This window comes from Ceratina calcarata, unplaced genomic scaffold (assembly GCF_001652005.2).
Source record: "Ceratina calcarata isolate Rehan_Ccalc_2016 unplaced genomic scaffold, ASM165200v1 scaffold368.2, whole genome shotgun sequence".
NCBI lineage: Eukaryota > Metazoa > Arthropoda > Insecta > Hymenoptera > Apidae > Ceratina > Ceratina calcarata.
Window position 1 is genome coordinate 1,203,258 of NW_017159898.1, and position 13,997 is coordinate 1,217,254.

The following is a 13,997-nucleotide window of genomic DNA, read 5'->3' on the forward strand; positions in this document are numbered from 1 at the left end:
GGCAATTTGAGGGTCCCCCCCACGCGGCCGCTTAGTCCGCTTACCGCTTAATCCGCCCATGCATTTATTAAAAAATCACCTCTTGTATATTTGTTTCAAGTTGCATGACGTACAGAGGAATAACGTTACTCACGCAATGGGTCCACTCTCAAGGATGCGATCATCAAGTGTCGTTCTAATTTAGTTTTAACTTTATAACGGAAAATGAACAGTACAATTATTAAATGACGACGACATAGACAGATAGAGACAGAATACTCGGAAAGAAACTAGGCATATAACTAAGTTTGTACAGATTGAAACTTTATTCCAGTGACTCATACAACAATTTCAAAGTCTGATTTTAAAAGGTAGACGCTTCCAAAAGTCAGTAATAATTCGACGATGATTAGAAAAATAATATTACACGAATTATAAGATTAAAAAAATAAAGAATATAATTTGTCCGCGGTAGATCTACAGTTCTCGTCGCTTGGCGAACGTCAGCGAACGTTCAATCAGGAAGTAATACGTCGTAGTGGCCACTGTCCGAGTTTCCGGTGAATAAAAGTCTAGCTGTTTCATAGTGCCAGCTAACGTGATTATAGATCACTCGTTTGAGCTCGTTTCTATCGCTAATCTTTCGATAAATCGACAGATTCATACAGTACATCTTAGCGGCCACTATGCACTCTAGTTCACTGGCGAACGTGCCTACCATACTCATGTAATTACCATAAATATGCCGATCCGATATGTTCCATTCGGCCATTACGAAGGGCCCATACTCGTACCAGTTATCCTTGATGTGTTGGACGACCTATCCGAATTAAATTTGCATAGAACCATGTAAAAAATTCATTTCAGTGGTTTTTGAACGATCGCAAAAGAACAAAGGCTTGTTATACTAGTCAAATCTTTTTTCCTTAGCGACATTTATTAAAAATGAAAGCTGACTCATCGAAAGTAAACATTACTGTTATACTATATAATTGTATGAGAAGAAATATACCATTGAACGTAGGTACCGATGTTCGTCCTCATTTTGCCACAGAATATAGCTAATCGCTCGAAACATGCAATTACCATCGCCATAAATATTATGCACGCGGAACGTGCCCTCAGCGCACCTTAAACGAGCCGTATCTGTGATAAAACAATTATTTTTGTTCTAACATTAACGTACTATACGCTGCTACGTAGTTGAAATTCAAGTAAAATATAAAAGACAATGTAGGACAACAATTCTTAAATTGCAACTCGCGAATTTGTAGGACACTGAAATTCTCATAAGCATTTACAAGAAACTAGTTTAACGATACACTTGAGAGAAGCCGATGAATTGTAACGTTGTAAAGATACGTTAAGAATTGCTGATCCAAACGTATAAGAATAAGTCGAGGTGTACCTTTTTCGAAAAGATTAGAACGCTGGCGTTTATCACTTCTGTTACGTGTGTGCGAAGAAAATTGGTCATCCAAAGTCCGGCAAGGTTCTCGACGATAAACAGGCTTCGTTTGCCTAATATCGGACGCGTGGATATCATCGAAGTCACCGCGGTCCAAGTGTTTTTCGTGTCTGATTCGATTATATCTTTTCGCATTCTTGAGCAGCCACGTACGATGTACACACTTCTCTTTTAATAGAACATGTAAACGATAATCAAAAACGATCTTTTTAAACACAACTTACCTATTTCTAGAAATCATTGCTCATCGACCGAGTCGATACCGACGTGTACTTTTATAATTTTTGTGTAATCATTGCATATAAGCTAACTGGTTTCAAAAATGAACATACAGATAGAAATAAAAAATAGTATTTATTTCTAAGCCTGTTTTATTCTGTTATTCCCTTTACCTTCTTCAAAGATTTGGCTACAGAAAAGGAAGCACCACAGACAAGGTAACAGAAACGTTTTTAAGAATGTTAACACTTGGACTTTAGTGACGTCCAGTTTAGGTTCCTTTCGACACGAACAACAAGGTAATTTCTTAGTTTAATCGATCGATGCATTTTTAATTAATGCTTGAATTTCACCCAGGAGCGGGCGTTCCATAAAGATTTTCTACTATTTGTGCGCGAATAATTTATATGAACATAATTTGGCCCTTAACATCAACATCTTGGAGAGTCTGACGTGAAATTCGATTTTCCGATGTCTTTTTCAGTCTTTTTGCAAATTGCAATGAAGGTTTCTACTTCTATTGTTGTGCATAATTTCATTATGTACAAATATAAAATTCAACCTATATAAATCTTCACAGATTGTCATCTCATCCCGAGCGTGTAAGTAGGACCGTTTCGCGAAGCTTGAAAGGTGCTGGCAGGGATCGTATAATTCTTCCCTCGGCCGGAAAGTGGGGACGACGCGACCATGGTGGGGACTGGTACCAACTGGTACTTGACGAGGGTATGCTAGGCATGGTCAGCGATGGCGCATGAGGAGAATAGTAATGGGGATCGAGATACGAGGGCGAAAAAGAGGGGAAGCAAGCCGTGCGGGAAAAATTATACGATCCCTGATGGGTGGTGGGGGTCGCAGCGAACGTCTCTCTCCATTAATCGGTCCCCGTCTCATTAACCATGATTCGCGTATGGTATACACGGTGAAGCATTGAGAAGTGATAAAACGGGAGGGCCATGCGCAAAACGATCAAAAACTCAACTGTGCTTTCAAGTATTTTAATACAAATTTATATAGCCTCTTATCAACGGCAAAAATAATACAAAACTTGAAACTGAACTATTATTATTTGTTCTGGAACAAAAAATAAAAAAAATGGATGTTTGCAACTTCTTTATAAGTTTTATTTACTTATTTAGATGTTACGCAGTTCATTGGTTGATATTGGTATAGCATTAAATTCTTTTAATTGGGATGTTCGAACGATATACTGTTTAAAACGACGACAGTTAGTCCTAAGATTAACATAATGAATATTAAGTATAATGAGGAGAATAATTAATTCAGCGGAAATAGAATTAACACATTAATTATTCATAGATATTTAACAAAACGAATGAAATAGGAAATACAAAAGTAAGAGAGGTATCGAAAACAAGCATCATAGTAAACGAGTAGGTAGGAAGTAGAGGTAGGAAACCGTGGTCATAAAAATTGAAGGACAGAATTAGAAGGATAAAGGACGGAATAAGGGACGAATAAAATTCGTGACGACCCAAAGACCCAAAGAATAAATGTTCTAAAGCCAGGTATAAACGTATCTCTGTTTTGTCCTCATTTCTAAACTTTTCAAACGTACTTCAATAGTTAGAATTGATCGATTTGTGCAAAATCATTTGTAGTTATAAACGGAGTTTACGACACAGGTACGGCCAACGAACTGTTATGACCACAAATCGTATCGCCTAGCTCAAAGCTCGGGGCTTGGAGCTGCATTGCATCGCATGTCACCACTTGCCGCGCCGCTTGCGCTTGCACCGTACCAGTTGCTCGTGAGAAAGAGACCTGAACGTGAGCAAGTGTACGAAGGAAACATGGCGGCGCATCGAAACGTGCCAGAGTGATGCAGTTGAAGCTTAACGTTCGCAACGAGTGACCAAAGAGAACCTGGCCTCGCACGCTAAAAACCATCATCTGGCCAAATGACATGGGAATTTGTAATCGAAGACATTTCCTTCTGACAATATGCACCCTCCAGCTCGTGAGTTTTGTTAATGAAAACGTTATTTTGTTCATCGTTTTGGAGGAAATCCTCGTCATTCTGTAGCTATGACACACGCACGCGATTCGCCTATCTTCGTTACTGAGTCATTATTTAGTTGTACGAAAGCAACTCGGCTTACTAAGCACGGGATCTTCCTTTTAGAATGGTTCTTTGAACATTTCTTTTATTCCTCTTTGTAAAGAGATCTACAATAAAGTTGCGACAGTAAACGAGCCGAACGATTTTATCGACAATTTTATCACGGCTCGATGGAACGGAATACCCACTTGCTTGATTATCGTATCATTTTATCGATTCACGGGTCGCGTGGTTTATCTTCTCGGAATAGAAATATCCGAGTAGAAACTGGGCGATTCATTTAACGTCGCTTCTACTACTTTCTACGCGCTTTCTTGCTCGCTAACACGATTGGTGTAAAAAGAAGTTCAGCATTGCCGTGTTGCAAAATTAGAAATTAGAAATCATGATTATTTCAAACGAATGGGCATCCACTGAAGCTTCTGAAATCACTCGATCCTTCATCATTAATCGATTACTTGAATTAACAATCTCGAATCAAGCAGAGAAATATGTTAAATGGTTCATGAACAGATTAATTGGGTATTTGGGACACTGGGCAATTGATACGGAATGAGTTGATTAAGCGTCTGGTCAGAAACAAGTTGACTAGAACGAGGGAAATTGATGTTAAGATACATAGACTTCTTAATGTTCTATTGAATTTAATTGGTGCTACTCGTTTGTCTGTGTAGATCACTACAGTAGAACGCCAGATCTTCGACTTCCTGGGCTTCATGTGGGCCCCGATACTGGTCAATTTCTTCAACATTATATTTGTAATCCTAGGATTCTTTGGGGCCTTTCAATACAGACCTAAATATATTATATCAGTAAGTATGATCGAATTTTATTCAAATAAATTTCGTGTTCTTTCAAATCAGAAACAGAAATATATATTAAAATCTTTGTCATCAAATTTATTTCAGTATTGTATATGGAATGTACTGTGGTTGGGATGGAATATATTCTTGATATGCTTTTACCTCAACATTGGTATACTGGACAAGGTATGCATATATTCCCTAAGATCTGTTTCTTCCCGATTTTAATTGATTTTTAATTGATTTTTAATTGATTTTTAATTGCAATTAATTAATATTTACAGGATGGTGATATTTTAAATCTTGGGACTGGTAGCTTTTCTTGGTGGTACGTGAATGGACCAGGGTGCAAACCAATTTACAACAATACTGAACCAGAATTATTCAGACCTGCCCGGCCTGCGAACGTGGTGAACTGTATGCTAGATTATGAAGTAGTTGAAATTTTACATGCATCCACTCAGTGCATCTTAGGTGTAAGTATCTACAGTTCTGATTAAACCCTGTTAGGTGAATTACGTCACGTAGAATGTGATCTCCTCTGTTTCAGTGCATCGCGATAGTGGGTGGTATTTGCGTAGCTAAAATTTTCTTGGAGGAAGATGATAGCTGTAAGTATAGAGCNTGTGGTTGGGATGGAATATATTCTTGATATGCTTTTACCTCAACATTGGTATACTGGACAAGGTATGCATATATTCCCTAAGATCTGTTTCTTCCCGATTTTAATTGATTTTTAATTGATTTTTAATTGATTTTTAATTGCAATTAATTAATATTTACAGGATGGTGATATTTTAAATCTTGGGACTGGTAGCTTTTCTTGGTGGTACGTGAATGGACCAGGGTGCAAACCAATTTACAACAATACTGAACCAGAATTATTCAGACCTGCCCGGCCTGCGAACGTGGTGAACTGTATGCTAGATTATGAAGTAGTTGAAATTTTACATGCATCCACTCAGTGCATCTTAGGTGTAAGTATCTACAGTTCTGATTAAACCCTGTTAGGTGAATTACGTCACGTAGAATGTGATCTCCTCTGTTTCAGTGCATCGCGATAGTGGGTGGTATTTGCGTAGCTAAAATTTTCTTGGAGGAAGATGATAGCTGTAAGTATAGAGCACAACAATTTTTATTTTTCATAGCACAAATGTCAGAATAGCATAGAAATTAGCTTTTTAAGTGCTAAGTTGGGGTACTATCTGGTGGTAAGTTAATATTCTCGCTGGTTTGGGTAACTTTGGGATAATTTTTAAAATTTCATTTGACATCTACTGAAAAAGTATAATTGCAATGATAAATCTCTTTAAATGATAAATAAAATTTTCCATTACAATGAGAAAGTATTTTGATCATTCGGATTTAATTGTGTAGTCGTATAAGATTTATTATTGCTTGAAAAACGGTTGGTCGGTTACAGTTGATTTCATTGGTGGATTTGATCCTCCACTTTGGTAAGTGCTTTGCCTGATTCACGGTTTGCGCACGTATACATATACATGTTATCTGACCAAGCACGAAATCAAATATTATTCTCGAAGTGCATCGATTATTTTTATTTTCCTCGTCAAATCTCTGGGAATGTTCAACGTTCTGTGAAGTACATTTTTAAAGCTTGAGCATATTAAGACGTCATTATCGAACCATTGTTGTAGCATGTACTTATTCTTTACGGAGCAGTATTTCTTTTATTAAGTTTATTTCAAGTAACAATGAATGCATTGCAAACGGAAGTTCGATTAATTGTAATGAAGAAAAAAAAACAATCATCTCTGTTCATGCCACGAATACGATAAAATTCGATCTAATGCAAACGATTCTGCGTCACATTTCAGTTGACTTTATGGGAGGTGATGACTTTGGGCTGGCAGGTCACACGCCGTTGCATCCTATGTACGTTAGCTACTCGGCACTTCCATCACCTGCCCACCCTAAACAAAATTCCGCTCTAAATTACCCGACAGGCACAGCTAGCTCTTGTCAATCTCAGAATACCGATTACCCAAAATATGACGATAAAATATTTAACAGCTCTAGACGAAGCAAATCTAAATCTGGTAAAAACGACGTGATTAGAACCGAACAGAGTAACTTGCCCAGTCGCGAATTAAAGTACGTAGTTGATTACGCGAACGATTATTCGAATCCGTTGGATCATTTACAAAGACCTATATCCCCGTGTGACGAGTACGATTCGTTAGACAGTGCCGCGAGATTGAAGTTTCAAAAGTACAAAGCGTATAATCTACACACGTCCATGCACAGTCCCGTTGCATCGCCGCGTAAGTCTCGTCCCGCCGATGTTAAACAAACTAAAGCCGCCAACAAGCCTAGAATCTTCACCGATTACGTTCGCGAACAACCGATGAGATCGTCTTACTCTGATCCGAGATTGGCAGTCGAAAATCAACAGAACACGAATGATCAAGAGAATCAAAACAGGTCGAAACGAGATAGTAGACCTTTGTCGCTACACGCCAGTAATTTCTAAATTGTTAGGACGAGGTACGTTTAGAGTGATTTGTTTTACACTAATCAATTCGAGGCAATACTATAGAAAGTGTATAAAGTCAGCCTCGAGAGCATATGGACTGAGGTTGCACGAACTTTGCTGCTATTTTGTAGAGAGTATTCGAGTAACGTAAAATTCCTATCCTTGCCAAATAGACAGAACGATAAGAGAATAACTAGCTTAGGGTGCCTTCTCCGATTGAAATTCTTCTCATTAATATAAAGAAGTTTTTCTTGTTTCACCTTTCAGCATCACAGTAATATTGCTAATATTATTTGTTGCGATTGTTGAGGTACATCGACTGATAACATATAACGTGTGTTCATTAGCATCACTTTATTTTTTCGTGTTCATATCAATTCTATTTAATACGAATATTTTTTATTTACCATTTGCTCATAAATAATTTAAATATACATGTGATCCATGTTGGACGAAGGAAACATGGATTTTTATGTATATACATGCACTGTGATACGTATAGGACTATGATGTAATCTGTGTGGACATATTGTTTAAAAGTTTTATTCGCGCTTTCAATATTATACGAACTTGGAATTTTTTAAAAAGTTCTGCTTGTTAGAGGATACTTTTTAAAGTGTATAAAAACATATACGAGATTGGCGTATTTTGGCAAGCTCATTCCCCAGTGGCTGAGGCAGGTTATTACACACATGTCGCTGTTAATTGTTTACCCATTTAGCAAATCAACGGTTAATGGGGCGAAATATGGCATGATCTATTCGGTGGATCATCAATCTTGAATATGATAGAAGGAAACATAAAGTACGGCATGAATGAATATAAAGAGTGAATTATATTGTAAACATTCACCAACACCGTAGGATTGTTTGTACATAGTATGTAGATACGTATTTTTATTGCGCGATAGGCGTTGCTTGGCTTAAGAAAGAGTACACTGTCGTGGAACGTTTAGACTTGCATTGAAAGTAGTGTTTGTTGTATTGTGATAGTGAGACATTTTTATTCATAAGGTGCAACGTTAGAAATACTTTTTAGTTTCGATAAGTATATTTGGTACTGCATGCTGGTACTTACGGTTTTTATATAAATTGAACGAAAATTATTTTACCTTATACTATCTTCTTTCAACTGATGATCGTTACATTCGTGTATACTTGTATACACAGATCAAACCATACGTGCAATGAAAAATATGCATTCTATTAAATTACTAGTTTCGATATTCCATACATTAATTAATCAACGAATACCTGATACAATATACATATACAGACAAGAGCAAAAATCTGAAGTGATAAAATAGTTACACGAGGTGCGGTTTAAGGCCAATTGCAGAGTGAAGTATTAATCAAGGGCAGTGAGCGAAAAACGTTTTCCGAAGATCCGTTAAATTAAAGTTCAATGTTCAATTTCATGCATAACAGTAGCCTTTTACTCACCAGGAATTCTTTTCTTCGAGTGATAATGATGCATGAACAAAAATTACAAACGAGTATGAAGACATCGCTGTTTCTGATATTGATTAATTTGCCAACGTTCGAGATCAATGCGAATTGCGCACAATGATCAATCGATAAATATTTATTACATATCCAATAATAGACAACGATTATGTAGTAGGCAGTATATACAATACAATGCTTGCTAGCCAGTTAAAGAAAAGAATAGACGATAGAGATACGATATGAATTACTATTTAATTTCCTCCGTTAAATAATTTTTATTGTACTGATAATAGTACAAATATCTGAAGTACAATACTTATAAACAAAGCTCTACAATATAATAATAATATAATAATTTCTTTTTCTCATCTTTAATTGGTATTAAAATCACTCTCGTTTGCTTATAGCAGTAGTGATAGTATTTATCTATTTTCCCCGACAAATAAGCTCGGTTTTATAAAAAATGATATTACACTTACATTGTTATTTCTATATTATAAAACAAAAATTTCTCTTCGATTGACTGTGAGTTACTTAAACCTTTGCGTTAGGTGTAATTTTTATCAAATATTCCACGAACCTGTGCGTTGCAATACTTATTATTTTTATTTACAATTGAATACGTCACTTAATGAACTCCGCAACAAAATTACTCATGCAATAGATATTTATATAATTTATTGTACATATATAATCATTTTTACAACCTACATAATTTATTTACATATTTTACAATGAAAGTCACTTCAGATCCGTTGTTGAATGCGTTGTTAGTACAATTAATATTTCTTTTATTTCTTACATTTCTCGAAAGCTTGTGTAGTAGTATCCTTGTGTATTTTGTTAAGAGAGTTTTGATCATAGTTTTATAATTTATTTTACTGTATCGTATAATTTACAATTGGCGCAATTCATCGACGATAATAAACATAAATTCCATGTCTACTACTTGCTTGCTTTTTTATTTATTAACCTTTGTTGTTTTCTTTCACTCCTTTTCTAACATTCTCCTATTATTCTTCGGGTCTTGGAGGTATCTTGTTTCTCTTTTGTTTCACACTATGTTTTGTGTCACGGAACTTACAGTTATTATTATAAATATTTCGTGTTTAGTCGTTCTCAGAAATTAACAAACTTTACTCGATAACTTATCGTTAGAATAAACGAGTAAATAAAATTAAGTCGTTGTGATTTAATTAAAAACGATTCACTACTCGAAATTTCAAGGTGCATATAGAAAAATAACTCGATCAATCCAATCGATTCTTCCGCTCGTCTTACAATTAGCTGTTTCTATTTTCTATCAATACTTTCATAACTTGCTGTGTTTGTTAATCGAGTAAACAGTGTGTATTTAATCTTACAGTTTCTGTTCTTGTGAACATTTTAAATTACTAATACCCAGATACAAGCTCGTTGATTGTCATTCTCGAATACGATTGATTAAATTTGCCTTCTGTTTCCGGTACAGCCCAAGCTAAGCGAAAGAAAAAGCAACCACGGCCTTTATACAGTATCGAATACTCGCAACCAGAACCCGCGGTTCAAGATGAAAGCGTGTCTCCAAAGCCAATGACGCCACGCAGAGTGAAAAGAAGATCAGTGATTTCTCGCGACGGGACAAGAAGGTCGAGTAGAAGAAGTTCCGTGAGACAGTCACGCAGAAAGAATCCTGTGAACAGGATCATGGACCACCAAGAGAGCCTCTACGCTAATACAACTCCCAGCAATTTGACCAACCAAAACGTGAACTCGTTGTCTCAAGGTACGCTCAATTACGATAGGATTTCTATGAGCTGGGACAGAGACAGGAACTCTAATTGGCAACCGGAAGCCGTGAACATGGCCGTGTCTTCTCCCGCGTTATGGAACCAAGATTCTTCAAATAATTATTCCAACACTACTAATGTAACAAGCCAGGATTATCCTAATTGGGATGCGAATAGTTCTACCAGAAATTTGACCGACAATTGGCAGCCGAGCGAATTGAGTCCGATGCAGTGGCAGGGCCAATGTAATCCCACCTTTCAGCAAACAAGTACACAGAGCTTGAACGGAGAAGATTTGGACGAGATTTATAACAATCGTCCGGCAAGTGCTAGGTCCAGTTACAGTAACTATCACGGCGTGAGAGCTACGCCTCAGGTTCCTAATAGAACTGATATTGTTAGGCAGAGCCAGAGACAATTCGTTCTCAGTGGACCTCCTGCTTACCAAGATACAGTGATTTGAGAGAGGCCTAAGAAATATTTCGAATCCTCCGTTTACTGGACGTTTAACTGTTTAACGAATACGTGCTAATATTGTTTAATCCTTCGAATTGTGATAAATTTATAGAAATGGTTAAGTATTTGGGGCACTTGGAATTATATTTTTAGGTAAATTTATATCGAAAGAAAGCCAACAACTAGTTACTTAATCTTTCATTCGAATCTCATTCGTTTTAGTTTTAAACGTCCAACCGAAACGTCGGCTTATTTTTCAATAACGGATAATACATACTCTTACATTGTTATTGTTAAGACACAGAAGGTACTCGATACTTGTCTGTACTTGTTGTTGTCTCTTTCAAGCTTTACTTTATAATGTTAGATGCAGCTCTTTTTGCATCGTGTTATACTTCACGAAGTATGTCTGTAAAATCTACTAATTTTCAGAGGTATTCTCGTGATATTCACCGATCTCGTAACGACGATCTACTTTCCTATGCTCCGCCTTCTTATCTCAGGACATTTTTAATAAACGCGTATTACGATCAATTGGTATCGATAAGATTTTATCCCTCTTACAATATGAAACGATAAAAAGTTATATCTGTTGTATGATAAAACGGAATGATTATGCAACTACGGTTGTATAGATTGTTTAAAAAATCTATTCTACTATTTTATGGGAGAGTAGAAGCGTTGTAAACTAATCGCACATGATTTACACAACAGTTTATGGTACCTAAATGTTCTTCATCGAAAGAATCATATGTATATTATTTACGATTATACAATCATTTTTAATTATTAATTATTTGCCGTCTTGAAAATATTTGGCAAAATGATTCACGTTCTGTGTTCTATTTTCGAGAAACTAGATTTCATTAACATTCACACTCTAATATTCTATAGATAAAAATACCGTTATTTTGAGATTGTAACAACAATTGAACAATCAAAGAGAAAAAGATAATTTGATCAAAATAAGAGTTTGAATTGCACTGTGTATCCGAAGTGCAATAAGAGATATTTTGTATGCGGACAATCAAAATAGTTTATAATGATGATGATGATGATGATGATGATGATGATGATGATGATGGGACGTGTGAAATGGAAACCAAAGTATTATACATCGATATAAGTTTATTGATAATATTATTGTAATATTCTGTATAATGTAAAACTGCCTCAATTCTTACATACTCTTACATTGTTATTGTTAAGACACAGAAGGTACTCGATACTTGTCTGTACTTGTTGTTGTCTCTTTCAAGCTTTACTTTATAATGTTAGATGCAGCTCTTTTTGCATCGTGTTATACTTCACGAAGTATGTCTGTAAAATCTACTAATTTTCAGAGGTATTCTCGTGATATTCACCGATCTCGTAACGACGATCTACTTTCCTATGCTCCGCCTTCTTATCTCAGGACATTTTTAATAAACGCGTATTACGATCAATTGGTATCGATAAGATTTTATCCCTCTTACAATATGAAACGATAAAAAGTTATATCTGTTGTATGATAAAACGGAATGATTATGCAACTACGGTTGTATAGATTGTTTAAAAAATCTATTCTACTATTTTATGGGAGAGTAGAAGCGTTGTAAACTAATCGCACATGATTTACACAACAGTTTATGGTACCTAAATGTTCTTCATCGAAAGAATCATATGTATATTATTTACGATTATACAATCATTTTTAATTATTAATTATTTGCCGTCTTGAAAATATTTGGCAAAATGATTCACGTTCTGTGTTCTATTTTCGAGAAACTAGATTTCATTAACATTCACACTCTAATATTCTATAGATAAAAATACCGTTATTTTGAGATTGTAACAACAATTGAACAATCAAAGAGAAAAAGATAATTTGATCAAAATAAGAGTTTGAATTGCACTGTGTATCCGAAGTGCAATAAGAGATATTTTGTATGCGGACAATCAAAATAGTTTATAATGATGATGATGATGATGATGATGATGATGATGATGATGATGGGACGTGTGAAATGGAAACCAAAGTATTATACATCGATATAAGTTTATTGATAATATTATTGTAATATTCTGTATAATGTAAAACTGCCTCAATTCTTTCGCAGACTGTCGTACAATGTAGATTTAATGAATTAGGCAATCAACTTACAATCTAAGTACTTAATTATCTTTATTAATAGACAACAATATACTTAGTGCTCTTTTTTTAATCGAATCTTTGAATAATGTACCTATCGATGAACAGGGTGTTACTTTTTTAATTTTATCGTGTACTTAAAACGAAATTACCGTCACAGGATTATATTCACTGAATCTTTTTAATGGGAGCAATATTGGTTACGAATGTTTACATTATTTTTTTTAATACGATCTACTGTGATACTGTGCAATGGAAAATATAAAATAATCAGCGATTTTTACCATAGTAAGATTAGCAAATCAACTAAAACAGAATTAAGATGTAATGAATCTCAAGAAATCGAAGAAGAAGAAGAAGAATCTCGTGCTCAGTTTTATTTCATCTGGCTACTCATATTATTCGCATTAATATGATTAAGTACTCGCGCAATTTCTATTTCTGAATCTTCTGTCTTTTATGCTTTAATTGGACAATAAAAATATTTATTTATTACCAGAGGATATTAGGAATATGTAAGATAAAATCCTTTTTTTCATTTGCACGGTATTATGTATTACTGTACAATTGTAATCTATACTTTAAGTTAATTTAAAAGGCGGCTCCTTTAATTACTAATTATCCATATACGTAAATATACTACACGATCTACACTCAAGATGTGTTGAGCACGATTCGCCGTCGCTTAGTATTACTATATTCACGATCGTACAATTGTATCACAAAGCAATAATTTCAAGACAATAAACAAAAGATTGAAGTTTTACTTGTTAATGTGTATTTATCAGCCCTGATCCCGAGACAAAGCGTTTTTCAGAACTACGAGAATCAGGAAAATAGGTCTATGATGACTACGAATCTCCCACCGCGAGTCAGTTTGATACCTAGCTACCAGCCATCGCACCGATGCGGTGGTGAATTTCACAATACGTGGGTATCGTGTCGTACTCGCGCATGTGCCCTATTTTCGCCGGCAGCTTTCCCTGGTGCCAGAGCACCCTTTCTGCTGCAGTACTTGGCTGTTATTGGGACACCGAAGATCTCTCGCACTTCCGCCGTCTGATAATAATTCGTACGGGCCGAGGAAAAGTATAAAAGAAGTGTAGCAAAATTTTGTGTCGTAATCAGAAATATACCCCCCACC

The 13,997-nt window shown here is 35.6% G+C and overlaps 4 protein-coding genes across 7 annotated transcripts in view; 3 read left to right on the top strand and 1 right to left on the bottom strand.

Annotated features, from left to right (window-relative positions):
- Positions 1 to 453, top strand: part of LOC108625588 (retinol dehydrogenase 10-A) — a 6,055-nt gene extending 5,602 nt beyond the window's left edge. For all 3 annotated transcript variants that reach the window (XM_018025685.2, XM_026814107.1, XM_018025687.2), the window contains exon 8: positions 101 to 453. In XM_018025685.2, coding sequence (XP_017881174.1) covers positions 101 to 179 — 79 coding nt within the window. In that variant the 3' untranslated portion in view covers positions 180 to 453. The remainder of the gene's footprint in view (positions 1 to 100) is intronic.
- LOC108625589 (uncharacterized) lies at positions 283 to 8,598 on the bottom strand. Its single transcript, XM_018025688.2, has 4 exons — positions 8,492 to 8,598; positions 1,388 to 1,615; positions 992 to 1,125; positions 283 to 799 (listed from the first exon to the last, which is right to left on the bottom strand). The coding sequence occupies exons 1-4, from the start codon at positions 8,523 to 8,525 to the stop codon at positions 494 to 496; spliced, it is 702 nt and encodes a 233-aa protein (XP_017881177.2). The 5' UTR covers positions 8,526 to 8,598; the 3' UTR covers positions 283 to 493.
- On the top strand, positions 3,322 to 11,894 carry NKAIN (sodium/potassium-transporting ATPase subunit beta-1-interacting protein). Its single transcript, XM_018025824.2, has 7 exons — positions 3,322 to 3,647; positions 4,424 to 4,561; positions 4,658 to 4,738; positions 4,837 to 5,028; positions 5,103 to 5,163; positions 6,391 to 7,035; positions 9,969 to 11,894. Exons 1-7 carry the CDS (start codon positions 3,594 to 3,596, stop codon positions 10,727 to 10,729), a joined length of 1,932 nt encoding a protein of 643 aa, XP_017881313.1. The 5' UTR covers positions 3,322 to 3,593; the 3' UTR covers positions 10,730 to 11,894.
- A 1,910-nt stretch (positions 11,895 to 13,804) lies between these two features.
- GLS (glutaminase) overlaps positions 13,805 to 13,997 on the top strand; it is an 11,332-nt gene continuing 11,139 nt past the window's right edge. The window contains exon 1 of one of the 2 annotated variants that reach the window (XM_026814093.1): positions 13,805 to 13,942. The gene's annotated coding sequence lies outside the window, so the exon portion shown is untranslated. The remainder of the gene's footprint in view (positions 13,943 to 13,997) is intronic. The other variant, XM_026814096.1, reaches the window with a different exon arrangement.